This window comes from Rhinolophus sinicus, chromosome X (assembly GCF_036562045.2).
Source record: "Rhinolophus sinicus isolate RSC01 chromosome X, ASM3656204v1, whole genome shotgun sequence".
Classification (NCBI taxonomy): Eukaryota; Metazoa; Chordata; class Mammalia; order Chiroptera; family Rhinolophidae; genus Rhinolophus; species Rhinolophus sinicus.
The window spans coordinates 51,711,832-51,733,384 of record NC_133768.1 but is presented as its reverse complement, the minus strand read 5'-3'; the positions used below and the strand labels follow the sequence as shown (position 1 = coordinate 51,733,384).

Genomic DNA, 21,553 nt, shown 5'->3' with positions numbered 1-21,553 from the left:
AATCCTCTGAATTAAACTTTCACTTATTGTGGACTCTAAAAAACAAAAGAAACGAACAAACAAAACAAAACAAAAACTGACTCATGGAAACAGATCAAACCTGATGGTTGGCAGAAGGGAGGCGGGTGGGGGAGTATAGGGGAATGTAGTCAATAGTATTGTAATAAATTTGCACAGTGACAGACGATTATTAGATTCAGTGAGGTGATCACATTGTAAGGTACGTATATAAATGTTGACTCACTATGTTGTACACCTGAAATTAATATAATATTGTAACCAACTATACTTAAATGAGAGAAATGCACAGAAAAGTGAAAAAAATAAACTAAGATTGTCTTCAACTTTAGGGTAGAAAGGAGATGTAACACAGAAATATTTAACTACAAGGATAAGCTGAGGTCATTTAAAATCTATTTCCTGGCTTTCAAAATGGATTATATCTAAATTATTTCAGAAGTTTCTAACTAGTTTTAAAGGCTGCGTAGCTATCAGGTCATTCTATGCAAGGCCTATATACTAGTCTGTCATTTTATAAGATCTAGTTTTACAGAAGAGTGTTCTTAAGATTTTAGGGAGGGTCTGACTAAGGTAGACATCTCCACTTATTCTTGTTATTTTATGATTATCATTTCTGTCGATATTGTCATAGAATTATAGATTTTTGTAAGCTGGAATTAGAAATAGTATTTATAATACCTTCATTGTATAGATTAGTCTACTGAGACCTGGAGAGGTTGTGATTTATACTAGGTCATAAAACTAACAGGTAGCAGAATCAAGACTTACGACCCAGTGGGCCTCCTGTTAAGTCAGCTGTGTACTGTGCAGACTCAAAGAAGTGGGAAATAAGGAAGCACCATCCTTTTCTTATTTAGTTGTGGATAAAATCAACTTTTATGTCTTCCCCCCCCACCCCGAAACTGGTTCATAAGTGGATTTTTCTCATATAGGAACAAGCAGAGATTTAAGTTGGGTTTATCCAAGACTCTCCTTTGAGATATTCTATGTAAAAAAATCAACTGTTTCTGCAGGTAGTGATGATGTAACGATAATCTCAGTTCCCACTAACAAGATGAGAGATAAAATGTCATTTTAGCTATTATAATATACCGAATATTAATAACATGTTAATTTTGAGTATGATTAAATATAAACTATAAAAATCATCTAGAACTATAGATCGTATGGACTAAAAGGCATAGTAATATTTATGTTGATAGTTTATGTAAGTTAAGAGTATAAGAAAATACAAAAGGCAGTGGGGAAGGGTTTATTTCACTATTAATAAATTAACAAGGAAATACCATGCCCCACATCACAGGAGGAAGAAAAAAAGCATGTATATGTGTGCATATGTATGTATGTGTAGCCAATATAAACACATAGACATATACATAGGGGTATTGTCAAATATTTATCTTCCTAATTTTAATAAAACATGAGTCAAGAAGTACAGTTTTAATAGACAGTAAAAATATACAATGCTAGATGCTGGTATGATTACATTAGACAGTCACCTTGAGTAGCTAAAAAGTGGAGTCTGAAGTTTTGAGGAATAAAGGGCCTAGAGTCACTTCCAAGAATTTGATTTAGTTTCTGGCCTCAGTTATCTGGATTTAAAATAATGTGCTTTTACTGTGTGATGGTTCAAGTACTTGTGTCAATTAAATGATATGGGTGATTAAAAACACTAGCCATATAAATTTGCCATCCCTTTGATTAATGGTTTCATATATAGGACTTTTTTGGGGGGCCTTGTAGTTGCTTATTCAGATGTGATGATGACAGCTGTGTAAACTGGTTGTCTTTTTTTTTTTTTTCCCCAATAATGGAGGATTGTAGAGACAGTATTCTTTAACTTCAGGTATCTGTGTGGCCTAATACTGTTTTGCAATTGACTGAATTAGACAACCAATTCACTCCATCTCAATTATTGTAGCTTTGGTAGTTGAAACAAGCTACATACATACATACATACATACATACATACATACATACATTGCTTCCCAAACTACATATACTTATATCTAGCATACAATTATCAAAGCTAAATTATAGTTAGTATAATTTTATTATGTCTAGATTTGTTATGAGGTATTGTTCCATTTTTCAAGACAGACTTCACATTTGGAAAGTGTTAAGTAACAGGTCATTGATAAAAAAATATCTGATATCATAATTGCACCACCTGGTCCCCTATTTGTCCCAACAATGTCCAGTTCTTCTTTAGTAGATGACTGATACGAGTTATTTTTTTATGTTGTCAAAACAAACATAGATGTCTTCTATTTGTTAGTTTATGGTCAATTTATTTTTAAAGTTTGTATGGAATAGTTGTTATTTCCTGAAATAAAATACATATTTTTAATGCTACCGATATTTTAGGATTTCAAAGGAAGATTCACTTAACAATTAGATTTTTTTGGTGATTCCATTAGCACAAGGTCAGCAATATGTTAAGTCACTAAATTAATTTATGTTTTTATTACCCAGAAATGTAAATGTTATATTTAGCTAAAAATGTACATTAGAAAACTGATTTCCTGATATTTTTAAGCCCTAAGTTTCTATTTTTAGAAACCATTCTTGACATAAGTCTCTCATAAGAATCCTTTAAAAATACTTTCGCAAGTGCATTTTTACTTAAACACATGTGTAGTCCTAAGTAGGATTTTAAGCTGAAGGGCAAACTTCCTGTATCGTGTATTTTTCCTTGCTCTGTTTGTCTTTCCATTCTGATGCACATTTAGCTTTGCTGTACTTCATTATTTTTCTTCCCTTGTAAAGTTGGTGCTTGCCTCTGCTTTTTATTCATTTACCCTTAAAAAAAAATTTTTTTGGAACCTTTGTACTACAGGTATGCAAAACACTTGGATAATCAATTATTGTTCAACTAAATAGTGATGGACAGCCACTATAAGGTGGAGTATGCTGTACCGCAAAGATACAATATAAATAAATTCAATAACTTCTATTTTTATAGATGTTTTGTGGTTTTCAAAATTCTCAGTTGACTCACAACAGATCTGTAATGGATAGGGCAGGTTTTATTCACTTTTTATAGATGAGGGAACTAAAGAGCTGTCCCTGGTAAGTAGAATAAACCACCCCTAAGTGGGAACTTATTTGTCACGCTTTTAAAATTTTCAGTCATCATGTAAATTGATACAATTCTGACATTTATATAGTTATTACTGTTAGCCTTCTTTAAAGGATGCTGATACTTGGCGTGGTTTACAATGGCCCTGGATTATTCATTGCATGAGAAGGCTACATCAAGCTGCTTTTCCAGGTCTCCACACATAAGCTTTAACCAATCCACTAAATGCTTCTTGGAATCAAAGGGTGATCAAACTAACCTAACTACCCACAAATAAAGCAAATGTTTGAACGGATGGATGTTACATTATTACATAAAAACAAAACAAAAATAGGCTTTAAAAATCCCGCTTCTTTTGTTTTGACCTGTTTTCTGAAGGTAGTTATGCTTAGTTCAACAGTCCTATGAAACTGTTGTAATAGAGTTATATAGTATTGTTTCCTAATAGATTGTCATCAGCTCTTTCTCTTTCTGATTAACAGGTGATTTTTTTTTCCTAATCAAATCAGTTGCCAAATGAATAGAGCAATAGTGTATTTGGCAGTTTGTTTTGTACTTTATTGGTTTTTCCAGTGTTACAGCATAGTTGGCCCCCTAAATTAAAAAAGATGATCATGGAGTGGCTGGATGGCTCAGTTGGTTAGAGTGCGAGTTCTGAGCAACAGGGTTGCCGGTTCAATTCCCACATGGGCCAGTGAGCTGTGCCTTCCACAACTAGATTATTGAAGACAACAACTTGAGCTAAGCTGCCACTGAGCTCCTGGTGGGCGGCCAAATGGCTCACTTTGTTGAGCTCTTAACAACAAGGCTGCCGATTCGACTCCCGCATGGGATGGTGGGCTGCGCCCCCTGCAACTAAAGATTGAAAAAGGCAACTGGACTTGGAACTGAGCTGTGCCCTCCACAACTAAGATTGAAGGACAACAACTTGACTTGGAGCTGATGGTTCCTGGGAAAAATATATACTGTTCCACAATAAAGTCTTGGAAATACACACTGTTCCCCTTCCCCAATAAAATCTTAAAAAAAAAAAAAAAAAGATGATCACAGATAGAAGTTAGAACATACTATTTTGGTTGTGGTTGAGCCTTAATAGTTTTTCTGTTTATCAACAGTTTATACAACGTTTAAAAAAAAAACACCTCGTAATCATCCTTTCCTCAGATTTGTCACTTGATGTTGGAAAGAAAAGTGGTCCTTATTTCAAAGTTATTAAATCTTAATTTCACAGTAGCAATTTTATTTACACAGATCAATTAGGTACTGAGTATAAATTTTCTAGGGCTGCCATAACAAAGTACCACAGACTAGGTGACTTAAGCAAAAGATTTCTCACAATTCTGGAGTCTATGTCTAAGATCAAGATTTGGTTTCTTCTGTGGCTTCTCTCCTTTCATTATAGATGGGTGTCTTCTCCCTATGCCTTCACATGTTTTTTCCTCTGTGTGTGTCTGTCTTAATTTCCTCTTCTTACAGGAACACCAGTCATAATGGATTAGGGCCCACCCTAATGACTTCATTTCACATTTATTACCCTATCTCCAAATACAGCCACATTGTGTGGTACTGGGGGTTAGAACTTCAGTTTATGAATTTTGCGGGAATGCAATTCAGCCTATAACATATTGTGTATTTTTGTGTCATTAAGGGATATGATATTTCTGACAAAATTTGCTATATTCAAGTTCACATTTTATCTTTGTATCCCCACTGTGTAGCAGTGTCGGATATATAACATGTGTGTCATGAATGTTGTTGATTTGTTGAGTGAGTAGATAACTAAAGATTAAAGAATATATAGGGGAAGATAAGGTGATATATCACAACTTTATTATACCAGGATAGGGAAACTTTTGAAGATGATTTACTCTTAGGGGAAAAAAAAAGGATCACTGTTAAGTACATTACTACCTTATTTCGGGCTATATTGCTGCCACTGTCAAGTTTTTGGAATGATGCAGAACCAGAAGAAATTGAGGTAGAGGAAGGAAGGACGGTTGCAGATGACAAAAAAACGCATTTTAATAGTACTCATAAATTAATATACCCTTGGGAAGTCTGAGGAATTTTAGGCAATAGACAAGAATGTGCTGGGAAACAGATGAAATTAGAAGGATCAATATTGGAAGTGATTATACAGGAGGGTATCACATACTTGGAAAGTGAAAAAGAGCTAGTGGCATACACATGATAAAACATTTTTGTAATAAGCAAATGTGTGTATATTTGTGTGCGTGTCTATATTTATATGTCATATAACTATATATATGTTAGAAGCATCTAGTGTTTTTCAATCCTGACGATGTATCAGAATCATCTGGGGAAGTTTTAACATACTTGTACACATGACTGAGCACCACTCTAGTTCTACTGAACTATAATCTCTGAAGGTGGGACCCAGACACATGTATTAAATAAATACATATTTTACAAGTGATTTTTATTTGCAGCTAGGGCATTGTTAACTGTCCACATAAAGGCAAACTAGCCTTAATTTAGTAATACAATGAGTAGTAGCTGTTTGCCTAAGAACATGTGTTTTTATTAGAAAAGACAGATGGCTAGTCAGTTAATATTAGCCTTTTTTTAAAGTATAGATTCTGGGGTCATTATGCCCTTCCATTTGTGTTGAGTATATAGCACAGTGCAATAACAATACTGGCCATGAATAATCTGGAAAAGTATTTATTTATATTCCTCACACTCTAAGGAAAAGGCTTATTTTATTAAATTTAGAACTATTGCCATCACAAAGTCAGTTCTATTCAAAATTGGCACGATACCATTATCCAGAATGAATCTTCTGTTTTCCTATTTCCTTTATATATTAAAAAAAAAAATTTGGAAGGTTTCTTACTGGTTAATTTTACCATTGAAATCTATATTTTTTAAAGTAAGGTTTTCTTCATTCCCTTTTTATGAAATGGGGTGGATTTCTTCGGCTGTCTGTACCCAAAAGATCAAACAAGTATTGTGCTGAGCATTATATTAATGCAGAGAGAAATGTGATACCTGCATTCAGGAAACTTAGTAGGAAAGACAAGGTAATAAATTGTTAGGACACATTGTAACAATATTCTATAGTGTCTATTGAGAAAAGTAGTAATTTTATTCTAGTGTAGCATTTTCATGTTGGAGACTTAGGGCAATGCTGCTGATAATTGAAAGACTGCGTTTTTAAAGGATAGGCATATGTGGCCTTTAGGAAAAGAAAAGGCATTGGGCAGACATTTTCATTTGGAAGACTTTTACTTAGGTTCAATGAAATTAGCTAGAATACAGTTGTTTCCTAGTTGTGAAAATTTAGAAAAAAACTGATGTGCTAATGACCCATGTTTATAATGATGATCTTAAGCACATCGGAAATTAAAGTGCCTTCTTAAACGTAAAAATACTGTATTGTGTTCAGTATAGAATCACAAACTTGGAGGGAACCTTAAAGACCCATCTAACATAACTTGCTTGTCATGTGAGAACACTGGAGTGATTTCTGATTTGGCCAAGGCAGCTTAGCGTATGCATGGCAGAGCTAGGAGCAAAATTAATAGTCTGTTGACTCTTTCAGCAGTGTTCTTTCCTCTAGAGAAAACTTCCAATAAGTATGTTTTTGTTATATTCCATACTTTGAAGACTAGTACTACATTTGTTACCTTGCAAAAGGTCCGGCTGCTTGCCGCACGAAAGCCAAAACTCGAGAGACAAGGTTAGTGGAGAGAAAAGCAATTTTATTCCAAAATGCCAGCATTAAGGGAAGACAGTGGACTCTCTCTCACAAAGACTGCCTTTCCCCTCTTAATATTGCCAAAAGGTTTTATACACACACAAGGAGGGGCAGAACAAAGAAAAGGAGAAGTTGGCCAGGCAATTCCAGGATAAAATGCTTTCTAGAGGCTGGTCTGCCCCTGGGTCTGGAATAAGTCCCATACAGATGCAAAACAAAAACCCCCTCCCAAGTTGCCCGGCACTGGTCCGAAGTAAACAGAACCATTGACATTGGTATGCATAGTAAATGCACAGCAAACCGAGTCATCAAGGTTTGTTTGGGGGGAGGGAAGCACTGAAAGGGGAAAAAACTTCCAAAAGGCCCAAGCCAAACCACTGTAAAATTGAATTACATCAGGTTTAAATCTCAAATAGAAGATATAGGGTCTACCTCTACACATTCACAATATGTGATGAAAACTCTGTTGCCTGTAGAAGTAATAAGCATGTGCAATCGTATGTTGATTTGGTGTACATACATTATATTGCAAAGGTGCATAAAGATAGGCCATACTTTAATCCCAAAGTGTCAGCTATAAAGCATATGTATTTGCATTAACAAAAGGCTCTTGACTTTTAAAAAAGACCCCTTCAAAAGGGAAAACTTACTTTCAGAGCTGATTCTTCATTTCTGACTGATTAGTGGTTTCTAATACTTAAAGCTAAAATTTCTCAACCCTATAGATGCCCCTATTGCGAGAGTGAATATTTTACTACCTATTTATAACATGGAAGTTACTTTAGCTGCCATGAAGCCTAGATTACTTGGGACTATGTTCTTGCTCACTTTGGCCATGCTCACCATTGATTGGTCCAGAGTGAATTTATTGAGAACATTCTTGCCATCCAGCCTACAATTAATATGGTGTAATGGAAAGCCACCAAGACTTCTAGGCATTGTGATAAACTAATCTTGTGAGCTTAAACTCTGTAGGTCTCAGTTTTCTCCTCTATATAGTCAGAAGATTGGATAATATATCCCAGCCCTTGGCAATATATCTGAGGTTTTTTGTTTTGTTTTTTTCATCCTAGCTACTGTGCTTCTTTAAGGACTAGGATTACAGCTCACTTGACTAGTCTTCACAGCTGAGTAGCGTCCTGCATCAAGGAGCAGAAACACTCCCTGGGTGGCTTCCTTTCTGCCTGATCCAAGTGTTAGGAAATCTGACATATAACTTTTACACAAAGTTTTAATAAAAGTAGAGCTGTGGCCTGGAAACATTTGTTTGGGCTCTGCAGATTTTGTTTGTCAATGCCAGTTTTTCTTTCAATAATGTGACTAGTTGGACATTTACATATTTATATATCATTGACTACTTAAAAGTGTGTAGTAAAATACACTATTTAAAAGAAATCTTGAGGTTCACATTTTTGCCATGCCCTACAATTTACAAAGTTTTGTCTATCTCTTAACTTTCTCTGCATCTACCTCGTAAGTCAGACTCCAGTGAGGGTCTTGAGACTTAATTGTTGATGTTTTTCTTCTACCTAGTTGGAAGGGAAGGCTGAAGCATAGATTTTATGTGCTTTTATTTACATGATATTATATAATAGGGATAGTGATGGTGGTGTGTCTCTATGTATTAGAAAACAGGGAAATGGGAATACTAGTAGCCCGTAAAACTCTGTGCTAAATTGTAGGAGATGGGTATTAAATTATTTCTGGCATAGTTTCTGCCTTTAAGCTTATTATAAGATGCTGCAACTGGATATGAGTATTCTTTGGATTTCTTTTTTACAGGATGGAGGAGTTGTTAAAGAAATCCCTATTATTCATCACGTTAAGGAAGGATATGAGAAAGCAGACCCTACACAGTTTGAGTTGCTCAAGGTTCTTGGTCAGGGATCTTTTGGAAAGGTAATTAATACTTCTTTTCCACATTTGTTTCTCTTCTAAACATTTAGCAAAAAAAAAAGTGTGCACATAGAAATCTGATTAAGTGTGCCATTTCTAGGCTTGTCAAAGGATACAAAGGTAACTTTCTATTTTTACTCCTTTTATTTCTGTTGTACTTTTAGTCCCATTTCTTTATACTTCTTCATAATAATCAAGGTTTTCCAATCCCTGGGCTCACTTCTCTAGGACAAAATATAGCATGCTCTTTATTAGCTGCCTAAATCAAGGTAGCTTGATTTTCGATTTTCGTAGGAAAAGGTGTTCCTGTTTCTCTGTTTTCATGCTAGCCCAATCACAGCCTGCTCTCTCCTGGTGATTCCATCTATATTCCTTAGCTCTATTACAGAAGTCAGAATGTATGTATCAATTCATGTATAAGTGCATGAATTCATATAATCTGTTAAAGCAGTATGTGTGTAAAGTACAGCAACGGTAGGTACTGAGTGGTACATGTCAATTATGTGAAACTCCTTTTAATGGAGCTTAAATTTCAAGGGAGAAAGCAAAATTGAAAAAGATTAACTCTGGCACTCATTATTAAAATTGTTTATTAAGTGCTTAAGCATATGATTTTTGGAGAAGTGTGTAAGTTTGGTTCCTGACTTTTGTACACCTAACATCTAAGACATGAAAATTACTGCATATACACAATAACAGCCTTTAGGAACACAGCAACAACAGTTTAAGAGAAGAAAGATAAAGAGAAACTACTAATTTCAGGGTGACAGATGTAATTTCAAAAGGGAAAAGTAAAGCAGTTGAGCAGCGATTACTTATACTGTGAAACATTTTAAAAGGAATGTAGATTATCATCGATTTTAACATATTTTGAAATACGTTGTTAAATTGAGAAACCTAATTATTTTACATTAACCACAAATTCTAGGAAAGCAGTAAACCCTTTCCTGATAAAAATCATAGAAGAAAAAAAGACACCCACTGTGCTCAACTGTTGTAAAAGCATTATTGATGAATATAAAATAGACATTAATTGTCTTAAAGTAGCCCAATATCTATGTGGTATAGGTATAACATATAAACATAGAGAAACATTTCCAGGACACAAAATTGGCAAACTAAGGTGGATTATAGTTTAGCAGTGAATTGGTATAAGAGATATATGAAGACAAGGAGAATAGGACTTGAGTAGTTGTGTTGGGGAGAGTAAAACTAAGAAGGAACTTTTAATAGATTGTGTGAGTGTGTGTTTGTAGAACTGAACTGTAGAGTAACCTTTATTTTTATGTTTTTAAAAATACAGTATCCTTTTAACTATTTTACATTACATTTTTATGATGTTGATTTTCAAAGAACAGTGATGCAGTTCTGTCATATCCCATATGTATAAGTGCTTAAATATCAACTTGAATAAAATCTCACCAGGCAAGCAGTTGAAGCCATTAGAAGTAATTGTTTTGACATTTGATGTATCTATTCATATGTGTGTTTATTTATATCCAGCTTTGTTCCAGAAAGCATTTAAGGCTTTCATAGATGAATACTAAATTAAAATAAGTGGAGAACATGATGGGAGCAGAAAAATTAGAGCAGGGAAGATTGGGTGAAGCAAGGAATACTGTTTTTCACAAATGCATGGCGAAACGGCCTGTAAGTCTTCTAGAAGTGGGACAAAGAGGAAGATTTAAAATTTCCAGCAGCCATTATAAAGAAGCTGATATATTTAATTTTATGATTATTGACAGTATCTTTAAGATAGAAACGGATCAAACAGACCAGAGAAATTTTTCTCATGGGGCTTCATAGAGAGAATACAGTGTATAACATAATGAAATGTCCTCAATAACATCTTCACATTAAATAGCAACACACTGACAAGTTGTCAACGTAGTCATTAAATTCAGAGAACACTGAGCTTTGTCTGTGCAGGAACTTTGGTTTAACAAGGAGATCATAGAAGCCTTCTACAAATTCCTAATACCCAAATACAGAATAGTGATCTTTATGCAATTTATCAACCAAAGAAATATTTAGGAGATAGCTTATATTTTTTTCTTCTTAGGATGTGAACATACTTGCTTATCAGTATTGCATCATTTGTGTAGGCATTGTGTGGGTGTGACTTGTTATATGCTGAACCTATTCAGGAATTTGGACAAGGCTGTGAATCAGATAAGTGTAGGAACAATTCCAAGAAACTTTGGGCTACAGCCTTATTTAAGATTTTCTGCAAAAGTTCATTGTTAAATGCAATAAATTGAATTTTAGCCTATATAGATCCTTGAAACATTAAATATCTTTGTAGTTTATTTAATAGGGAAAAAGCCCTACTAAAATCAGTTGTAAAATTGTACAATAAAGAAGCATGCGTTATCATCACGAAAGATGAATATACAATTCTGTACTAAACAAAACAAGTATAATACTATTAATTATCATTAATGTATGTATTGAAATGTAGTATACAAAACAACTTAAATTATTTTAAAACACAATCAAATAAAACATGAAAACATGTTTGAAATTGTCAGACTTGCCTTCCTTGTATTTCACATGCAAAGTCATATTTACACAAAGCATACATTATAACATTCTTGGATTATAAATTTTTCTTGGCTTATATGATATTAAAGCAAAGCCTTTTAACTATAGGACTTCAAAATGAATTTTTGAAATTAAGCATGTGGTATATATACACAGTGGCATACTACTCTGCCATAAGAAAAGATGAAATACTGCCATTTGCGACAACTTGGATGGATATTAAGATTATTATGCTAAGTAAAATAAGACAGAAAAAGTTGAGAACCATATAATATCACTCATATGTGGGATATAAAACTGACAGCAACAAATGAACAAGACAAACAAACAAAAACTCAGACACAAACAATAGTTTAGTGGTTCCAGAAAGTAAGGGGGAAAACGTGGTAGAAGAGAGAAGGGGATCAAGTATATGGTGATGGAAGGAGAACTGACTCTGGGTGGTGAACACAATGTAATATATAGCTGATGTATTATAGAAATGTATACTTGAAACCTATATAATTTTACTAACCAATGTCACCCCAATAAATATAATAAATAAATAAAATTATAAAAAGAAAATATTAAACCCTAGATTAACTATCAAGAGCTAGTTTTTTGGTTTTTAGTTTTTGTTTTTTAAGGAGGGCGCAGCTCCCAGTAGCCCATGCAGGGATTCAGCCGACAATGTTGGTGTCATTAGCACACCATGCTCTAACCAACTGAGCTAATGGGCCACCCCTATCAGGAGCTAGTTTTAAAAAAACACATATTTACATCTTAACTACTTGCAGTTGGTCCTTTGTCTTCAGTCAACATTAAAGCTACGTGATCTTTCAGTACTTCTTAATGGAAAATATGTCACCAAGTGCAGAGTGTATTGGAATAACTCACTTATTTCTGTTCTAGACAATTTCTAAGAATTGGATTAGGGTGACTGAAAAGAAATCACTCTGATCAAGATACGTTTTTAGATACAACAGTTTGAAGCCATGAAACTTCTTCCATAGTTGATCGTGGAAAAGAGAGCTAAGTGAGATGTTTTCTTATGCAAGGAAAGTTCACCATAAGACCTGAAAAGAACCAATCAGGTGATGAGCAAATAAAGTTACTTCTTTAGACTGTGAAAGATGGGTTCTATTAGATGCCATATTGGAATACTAGTGAGTGCTAAAAGAGCTAGGGGAAAAGTGGCTGATTTATGTAAGTGTCTTCCGGAAAGCCTGGACTATCATCCTCTTCTATCTCCCTTGACTGCCCCTTCTATACTCCATTGTTTTAAACCCTGCTAAGGTCTATGTTGTAGAACAGTGGTTCTCAAAGTATGGTCTGTCTTACACCCAGGGCATCCACAAGATGCTTTCAGGGCATCCTCAAGGTCAGAACTATTTGATGATAATACTAAGATAATATTTGTAAAATTTCTGGCACCTTGGCACGATTGAGGCAGTGACTCCAAACTATCAGTAGTCATTGTATTCTTAACTATCACAGGTGCAGTTTAAAAAAAAAAAGCAAGTTTAACTTAAAGAATGCCCTTGTTGAGGTGTTAACAATGATGAAACTTATTAAATTTCAACTCTTGAGTACACATCTTTTTAATGTTGTGTGATAAAATGAGGACACACACAGCACTTTAGCTGCATGTCAATTATGATGGTTATCTCAAGGCAGCACTTGTGTGATTTTTTTTTTTCTTTTTGAATAGTGAGCTGAACTAGCCACTTTTTTCGTGGAACACCATTTTAACTTGAAAGAATGACTGACAAGCTATGGTTACCTAAAATTAGGTATTTAGTAGATTTCTTAAAAAATGAATGGAGTGATCCTGTTATTTCATGGAAAACAACTATTTTTGTCAATGATAAAATTTGAGCATTGAAGCAAAAAATTAATGTGGAAAAATTTGATGTGCCACCATGAGCTTGTTATCTTCTTAATTCTCAAAAGATTTTTTTCTGATGAGATTCCTACTGTCAACATTTGGAAGACCTGCATAACTCAGTGAACCAGTATTTTTGAGATGACCAACCCATGGTATTTTCAGATCAGACATGAGTATAAAATTTATTCAAAGTGTAAGTTAGATCAGTGGTTTATTACATAACAGAATATGGACAATTTCAGATTCTTCATGCAACTAATCTTGAAGAAACTGCTACTTGTCAAGTTCTTGTGTCATATCAGAAAAATAACCACAATTATATGGAAAAGCTAATAAAACACTCATCCCTTTTCCAAATACATATCTGTGTGAGGTCTGATTTTTCTTACTCTACTTGAATCAAAACAACTTAATTGCAACAGATTGAATTGCAGAAGCAGATAAGATAACCCAGCTGTCTTCTGTTAAGTCAGATATTAGAAATTTGCAAAAAGGTAAATCAATGTCACTTTTTTTGTTTTTTGTTTTGGAAAATATAGTTACCCTTATGAAAATATTTAAGCTCACATGTAACAGGTTTATTTTTAATGTATTAATAAATAGTTACATTTTTCTGTTTTAATTTCTAATATGGTAAATATCAATAGATATAACCCACAAAAACAAAAGCACTTTGGAGTCTTCAATAATTTTTAACATTATGAAAGGATTCCTGATACCAAAAGGTTGAGAATTACTTTCCTGGAAGAGACTAATAAAAGATAGTTGTACTTGTGGAGTCGTGCTCACAAAGTAACTGGACTCCTTTGTTGCTATCCTCTTGGTCACATGATATTGATTAGGAAAAAGGAAACTAGTTATCTTCATTTATTTGCTGTCATCAGTAAAACTGAGTGAAAATTGAGTCTGGTTATTAGGGTTAATGCCATTTGCTTTGTTTTGAAGCTCTGTGTGTGTGTTGGCAATTCACTTAATCTACTGTTTAAAACTTTGATAAACTGACTCTTAAATCAGCTATACAAAAAATGTACAAGTCCACATGTTTGCCAACAACTAAAAACTTGAAAAAAACATGATAAAATATGCATCTGGGCTCGTAGCTTCTTGAGCTTATTCAATAGGTGTTATGACATTTAGAGCACCATGATAATCTAGTTTGTGTGCCTACTTTGTCTAACCCAGGTTGAATGATAATCGGTGATTAAAAGGCCCTATTTAACACTGGTCATTTATAAGAAATTACTTTTATTTTCTAATGCTTGTATTTTATGAAGGACACTGAGTGTGAACTATAGGTATGTTAAATTTGGCACTCTTTGTTCAAATGATTACCATTTTCATCAGTGAAAAATTATGGACTTTTAAGAATATTGTTTCCAAGTTTAAATCAAGTCAAAATACGTCCATGGAATGAAGCCACTGTAATCTTATGTGGCAAGATGAACACTTGTTCAGGGTTCTGTGCTGTTTTTTGAAATCTTGTTGGAGTTCAGACTAGATCTTAAAGTAACAGAGGGTTAATTTGTTAGCTCTTTCAATACAGAAATATTTATGGTGATATGCAAAAAGTTTATGATTTGGTTCAACCCCTAAGCTCTTTTTTTTCTCCAAAGAGTTTTATGTTGCAAAAAAACAACCATTTGTTAGTGTGTGGATTCTCTTGATTAGTCCATGTGTGGTATGAACTGTTTGGTACTAGTTCACATGAGACATGTTCAAAACTGACAGTAAGCATTTAGAAACATTTACAGAAATTTAACAGCAATTTTATGTGTGGAATCTATTAACTTAAAAAGGGATTGTATTTTGTATGACACTTAAATTTTATTTTTCTAAATAATTCATTTTGATTATATTTTATAAGCGTATGGTCTACAGTGGATTGGAGGAAAGGGGAAAAAATACTGGCTTATTTACACAAAAAGTGTGAGAAGCAGTACCCTAGATGAGTGTGAAAATGCTAAACCTGAAATGGTCTTAGCGTTTAGGTCTGAAATAAAGCCTTACTTTCAGGATAGAAGAAAGCAGATTCCATAAAGTAAATGTCTCCCCTCTGCCTCGAGTTGGCTGATACATAATTGCACATAAAAGATCTGGAATAAAGTGTCTTGAGCAATACCTTAGGAAAGAGGCAAAGCAAAAAGTTACCCAACAGCTCACCCATCTGCAGTTTTATGTGAACAAGTTAGTTATTTGATCACATCTTTAATTTAAGCAACACTTGAATAGAATTTGTTAGAGTTGGGGATGGCAGGTTGAGACAATGAACAAGATTTACTAATTATGTTTTTTTTTTAAATGAAACAGCCCTTTACTAATAAATAGCTCTTGTAAAACTGCAATCTATTCATATTTATCTTCATGACTGAGGCTTTTTCAAAAGTTTTTAATGAGTCATAATCTTAGTTTAAAAACATGAGATATTATTAGTTAAGCTTGCTTGGTAACTTTAAAGAGTTTAACTTTCATTGAGATAATTTGCTATCATGATTCTTTTATCTGTCAGACAGATAAGAATTACATCTAATTCTTAATAGATTAAAATGCCTGTTAACTTCTAAAATGGACCAATAGGGAAGTAGGAATGAAGGTATCAAATTAATGGTCATCACATTTGTTTCCTGTTTATTAAGGTAACAAAAAATCTTGGGTCTTAAAAGGAGCTCCTTTAGCTCAAATTGCTTTTCGTTATGTTATTTGTCTTTTATATCACAAACTTCTCAAAGTCCATCACCATGTCATCTATTTTTAAAAATTTCTGCAGTAGTATGTATGAGAGTGTGATTTACTAAATGAATGAAAATGAGAAAATATTAAATAAGAGTATAATTTATAGAGAAAGGCATAGCTTTATGAAATTAAAGAAAATGCAAGGATATGTGTGTGTAGCAAAAATACCTTGAAATGTGAATTTCACTTTTTTTTTTTTCCTAATTCCCCTATTAGGTTTTTCTTGTTAGAAAGAAGACTGGGCCTGATGCTGGGCAGCTCTATGCAATGAAGGTGTTAAAAAAAGCTTCTTTAAAAGGTAGAAAATTAAAAAGCGTTATTAAAATAGAATTTGGTAAAATTTGTTTTAAGAAATATGCTGTGTATTGCTTGTATAAGGTAAGTAGATTTAATTTTAAAATTAGTAATTGTTACCGTTTTCTAGCTCATAAGTGATATTTCTAGGTTTGATATTTGTATATATCTTAATTTAGTGAGTGTGTACCCTGTTAAATTCTTGTTTAATTTATTGGGGTGACAATTGTTAGTAAAATTAAAAATTTAATGGTATAAAAAGTGATACATTTCATTTAATTAAAGTGAACTTATTTTATTAAGCTATATTTTCTTTTGTTGCTGTTCCATCTACATTGGTATTACATATTTAGAATGTACAACTGCCTACATATTATTACAGACACCATTTTTTATGCTGTGATAATAATACTGTGCTCAGTTTTAATCAGTAAACTCATTTGAACAATAGAGACTAATACATAATAAGTGCATGTTAGCCACATACCTGCTTATGTCTCTTTAACCCATATCTAGATCTAAACTGAATTTGCTGGCTTTAAGAATATGGCAGTTATTGTTTAGGAATATATATAGAGAGACTGCAAATGTAGGCACTTGTAAAGTTATATTTTATGTTTTTGATGAATTTTTGATGGGATGTCTATTAAAATTATATATAATAGTAAAATATTTTAACCTTCTATAATTTTCAGTTCGAGACAGAATTCGGACAAAAATGGAGAGGGATATACTGGTGGAAGTAAATCATCCATTTATTGTCAAGTTGCACTATGGTATATAATCTCTTTTTTAAATTTATGGAATTAGAGAATTAAGATTTCTTTTTTCAGACAGTAATATAACAGGGAATAAATACTTCAAATTGATTTAATATATTCAACTATATAACATGTATTTATCTGAAATAAGAATCAATTTCCAGCTTTTAGTTGTATTTCTTGTATTTTTTTATTAACTTGACTAAGGTAACAAGATCATGTCTTCTGATTGCTTGTCTGGTAGTATTTCTATACGCTACCTCCAGTGATCGTAGACTATAAACTGCTGTGATAATTTATTCAAAATATTCTGGTGTTTGGCGGTGCTCCTCTTACATGTTCATAATGAACATATTTATCTTATCTCCTGGTTCTGTGTAAGAGGACCATGTAGTTTTATTAGTCTATTTGAGTTATTTCTTAAATTTGGGGGGGAGAGGAATACTAGTGAGAAGCAGTATGTATTATGGAAACAACATGAATTTGGAGTCAGACAGTTCTGAGTTTGAATCATAATTCCATTGCTAATTTAAGGTATGCATGATATGGTAGAGTTCAGCTTCCCTTGAAAATTCAAAGATATATGCATCATTAAATCGCTGATACAGTCTACTACGTCACGTTCAATTTTTGAAATTTAAAGAAGTAGGAGATATTTTATTCTTAGGTAATTCTGACAAATAATACGTTAAAATATATACCCAATTATCTCTATAAAAAAATCCTCAAGAAATCCCCATCCATTATTCTTTCATTCCCTGGTTGCCCTAGTGGAATGAAAATAGTGGTATCTGAAGACTTCCTTGAATCTCCAGGATGTCATTGGTTTAATCAGTAAATACCATTTGTGTGTAAAACACTGTATTAGCTGTAGTGAGCTTGAAATTGAGCTCAAAAGGGTGAAACAGTCTTTGATCTCAAGAAATTTATAATCTATATGGAATACAGACATGTGAACAAATTAATTACACAAACCAAATGGAGTAAGTACCATAAGAGAGACAAAGTACAATGAGATGTTAAAAGTAGTAGCAAGTAATGCTGATGAGGAAGAAAGGTAAGGATGTTATAGGGAAATATGAAAAGGGGAGAAAGCTTAATAGAGGAGGTGGCACTTTGGTTGAGCTTGAAAGAATTACCGTGTTTCCCCGAAAATAAGACCTAGCAGGACAGTCATCTCTAATGCGTCTTTTGGAGCAAAAACTAATATAAGACCTGGTCTTATTTTACTATATGTCCAGGTATAATATAATATAGTATAATATAGTATAGTATAATAAAATATAGTACAATATAGTATAATATAGTATATAATGTATAATATATAATGTAGTATAATATATACTGGGTCTTACATTAATTTTTTTTTTTAAAGCTTTTATTGCGGAAGGGGAACAGGACTTTATTGGGGAACAGTGTGTACTTCCAGGCCTTTTTTCCAAGTCAAGTTGTTGTCCTTTCAATCTTAGTTATGGAGGGTGCTGTTCAGCTTCAAGTTGTTGTTCTTTCAGTCTTAGTTGTGGAAGGCACAGCTCAGCTCCAGGTCCAGTTGCCGTTGCTAGTTGCAGGGGGCACAGCCCACCATCCCTTGCGGGAGTTGAACCGGCAACCTTGTGGTTGAGAGGATATGCTCCAGCCAACTGAGCCATCTGGGAGCTCAGTGGCAGCTCAGCTCAAGGTGTCGTGTTCAATCTTAGTTGCATGGGGCACTGCCCACCATCCCTTTCGGGACTCGAGGAGCTGAACCGGCAACCATGTGGATGAGAGCCCACTGGCCTATGTGGGAATCGAACCGGCAGCCTTCAGAGTTAGGAGTGCAGAGCTCTAACCGCCTGAGCCACTGGGCCGGCCCCCTTACATTAATTTTTGCTCCAAAATACACATTAGAGCTGATTGTCCGGCTAGGTCTTATTTTCAGGGAAACACAGTAGTAGATTTTCAGTAGGTGGGGTGGCAGAGTTCAGGCAGTTGCAGTAGAACATGATGCTCAATAAATCAGGAAAATGAGGGTAGTAGAAGTTTCTGTGTAAAGCCACATGCAAGGTTGATTATGTTCTGGGAAGGGGGTTTATAGCTATTTCAGCACCAGATTTAATTTTGAGATAATATCCAATAATGGACTGTGTTAATAAATGCTTAATTGCTACATAGTGTTTAGTGATTTTGAGATAATATTATCCAATAATGGACTGTATTAAATGCTTAATTGCTATAGAGTGTTTAGTGATAAATTCTAAACATAGATTAATTAAAAAGTTTACTAAGCTTTTTAAGCCTTTAAGATTATTCTGTTACTAAATTCTAATTTCTAATTAGCCTTTCAGACTGAAGGGAAGCTGTATTTAATATTGGATTTTCTCAGGGGAGGAGATGTATTCACAAGATTATCCAAAGAGGTGAGTATCTGTTTATAAATTGTTAACTATATTTTTCTTGAAACAAAACTAAGAAAAACCATTTTCGTCCTTTTACTAATTACTTTTTTTTTATAGAAATTTTAAATGGTAATTATTCTGTTTGTCTTATTGCATAGTATTTAGTGGATGTGCCAATTAATGGCATTTTCTGTCTGCCTGTCATTTAGATCATTTCAGTGTGCCACTCATTATTTCCTTAGGCACAAGATCAATTTCAATAACTGGACAAAGGAAATAGGGGCAAGCCTAGGACTTTGGCTATACAAGTTTCCAAAATGTCTCTGGAGGTAGTGTTTAATTTATTCATGTTTAAAACAGCTTTATGAAGGTATAATTGATATATAATAAACCACACATGTTAAAGTACACACTTTAATAAATATTGACATTTGTATATACCTGTGAAATCATCATCATAGACAAAATAATTAGCTTATCCCACATCCCAACAGTTTTCTTATAACCCTTTGTAATGCCTCCTCCTTTCTGCCCCACCCGTACTTAGTCTCCTTTCTGGCACTGTTTGGTTTGCATTTTCTAGGACATTATATAAATGGAACCATATAATATGTATTTTTTGTCTGACTTATTTAACTCAGCATAATTATTTTGAGATTCGTCCTTGTTACATGTACCAATAGTTCATTCATTTTTACTGCTTTGCATTATTCCACACTATAGATATACCACACTTTGTTTATTCTTTCAGTTGTTGATGGATGTTTTGAGTTTTTTGCAGTTTTGGGACATTACTAATAAAACTGCTAGAAACATTCACACACCAGTGATTATATGGACATGTTTTCATTTTTCATGGTTGAATACCTAGATTGTAATGACCGGGTTATATAGTATGTGTATTTTAATTTATTTTAAAGACACTCTTAAACTATTTTCCAAAGAAATGTCTGAAATGTCCTTCAAAGAGTGAGTGAATAAACAAATTGATACATCCATGCAATGGAATACTATTCAGCTATAAAATGGAAAGAACTCTTGATATATGCAACAATTTCACCTACTATTTCCTGTTTTATTTCTTAAGTATCCATTTTGGAGAAATAATCATAGTAACTATCAAAAATATATATGCATACTATATAATTATTTAAAATAGTGAAAAACTGGAAATAACCTAAATGAACATTTAGGTAAATTAGTATATTGATATTTTACAACTATTGAAAACTCTTTATGGGAGAACGCTTATGATATAATAGTAAGTGGGGGAAAGGAAGCTACTACAGAGTGTTTGCATGTGTGTTAACACACACACACACACACACACATATACATTCATACATGGATGATTTAAAGATCAAACAGCAAAAGACTAGCGATGCTTACTTCAGGGTGCTGGGGTTTTAGATGATTTTCATTTTCAGAGGTATTTATGATAGGATCATTAGTGAATAGGAAAGCGTTAATAGTAGTGAACCTAAAACTTAAAAGAAAAGTTGCACATAGCAGAAGCGGCTTCTCTGGGAGTAGTTAGTTGGGATAGGTATTCCTGAGTTCAAATCCTGGGCGTGCTTCTTAGTGGCTGTGTTATTCTGGGCAAGTTACTTCATCACTGAGTCTTTCTCCTTATGTAAGGTGATGATAATACCTACCTCATAGTGTTTGGAAGATTGTAATAACAGAATGTGCAGTGACTGGCATATAATTTCTACTTAGTAAGTTTCTTATTTGCATCCATCATGAGGCTTTCCACAGATACAACTTTATGACAATGTGCTTGCCATAGACTAACCTAGACATAGTTTATTCTTTAATTTGGACTTTGAAAGATTTGTGTTTTGGGTTTTCTTATGTGTTAAGTTTTTATGGTTTTTATGAACATTTTGGTTAGCCTTCCTCAGAAGTTAAATTAGTAACAAGTATTTTTAAAATTCTTCATAAAATATCAAATGAAAATGATGTTCTCATACTTTTACTGTTATAATATTCAAATAAGCAAACTTACGTTATGAATGATCTTTGCTTTTCTATAGATAATTTTTAAAAGTAGGTTGTGTATCAAAATTTATCTTTAACTGTTCATTCTCTGCAATTTTACTAGTAAACTGAGTCTGCATTGTGTAATTCAGTGGCCATAATTATAATGTGCAAGCCAATTATAAGATCTTATGATACTTCATTCAAATTTTACACTTTCCTAATAATACAGAGATTTCTTTAGTGAAAATAAACAATTTGTAGACAATTTATTTGTTTTGC

The 21,553-nt window shown here is 33.5% G+C and overlaps 1 protein-coding gene across 4 annotated transcripts in view; it reads left to right on the top strand.

Annotated features, from left to right (window-relative positions):
- The window catches only part of RPS6KA6 (ribosomal protein S6 kinase A6), a 105,474-nt gene that overhangs the window by 19,738 nt on the left and 64,183 nt on the right, over window positions 1-21,553 (top strand). For all 4 annotated transcript variants that reach the window (XM_074323580.1, XM_074323578.1, XM_074323577.1 and 1 more), the window contains 4 exons: window positions 8,607-8,723; window positions 16,078-16,159; window positions 16,851-16,931; window positions 19,233-19,312. In XM_074323580.1, the coding sequence (XP_074179681.1) occupies window positions 8,607-8,723; window positions 16,078-16,159; window positions 16,851-16,931; window positions 19,233-19,312 (360 nt within the window). The remainder of the gene's footprint in view (window positions 1-8,606; window positions 8,724-16,077; window positions 16,160-16,850; window positions 16,932-19,232; window positions 19,313-21,553) is intronic.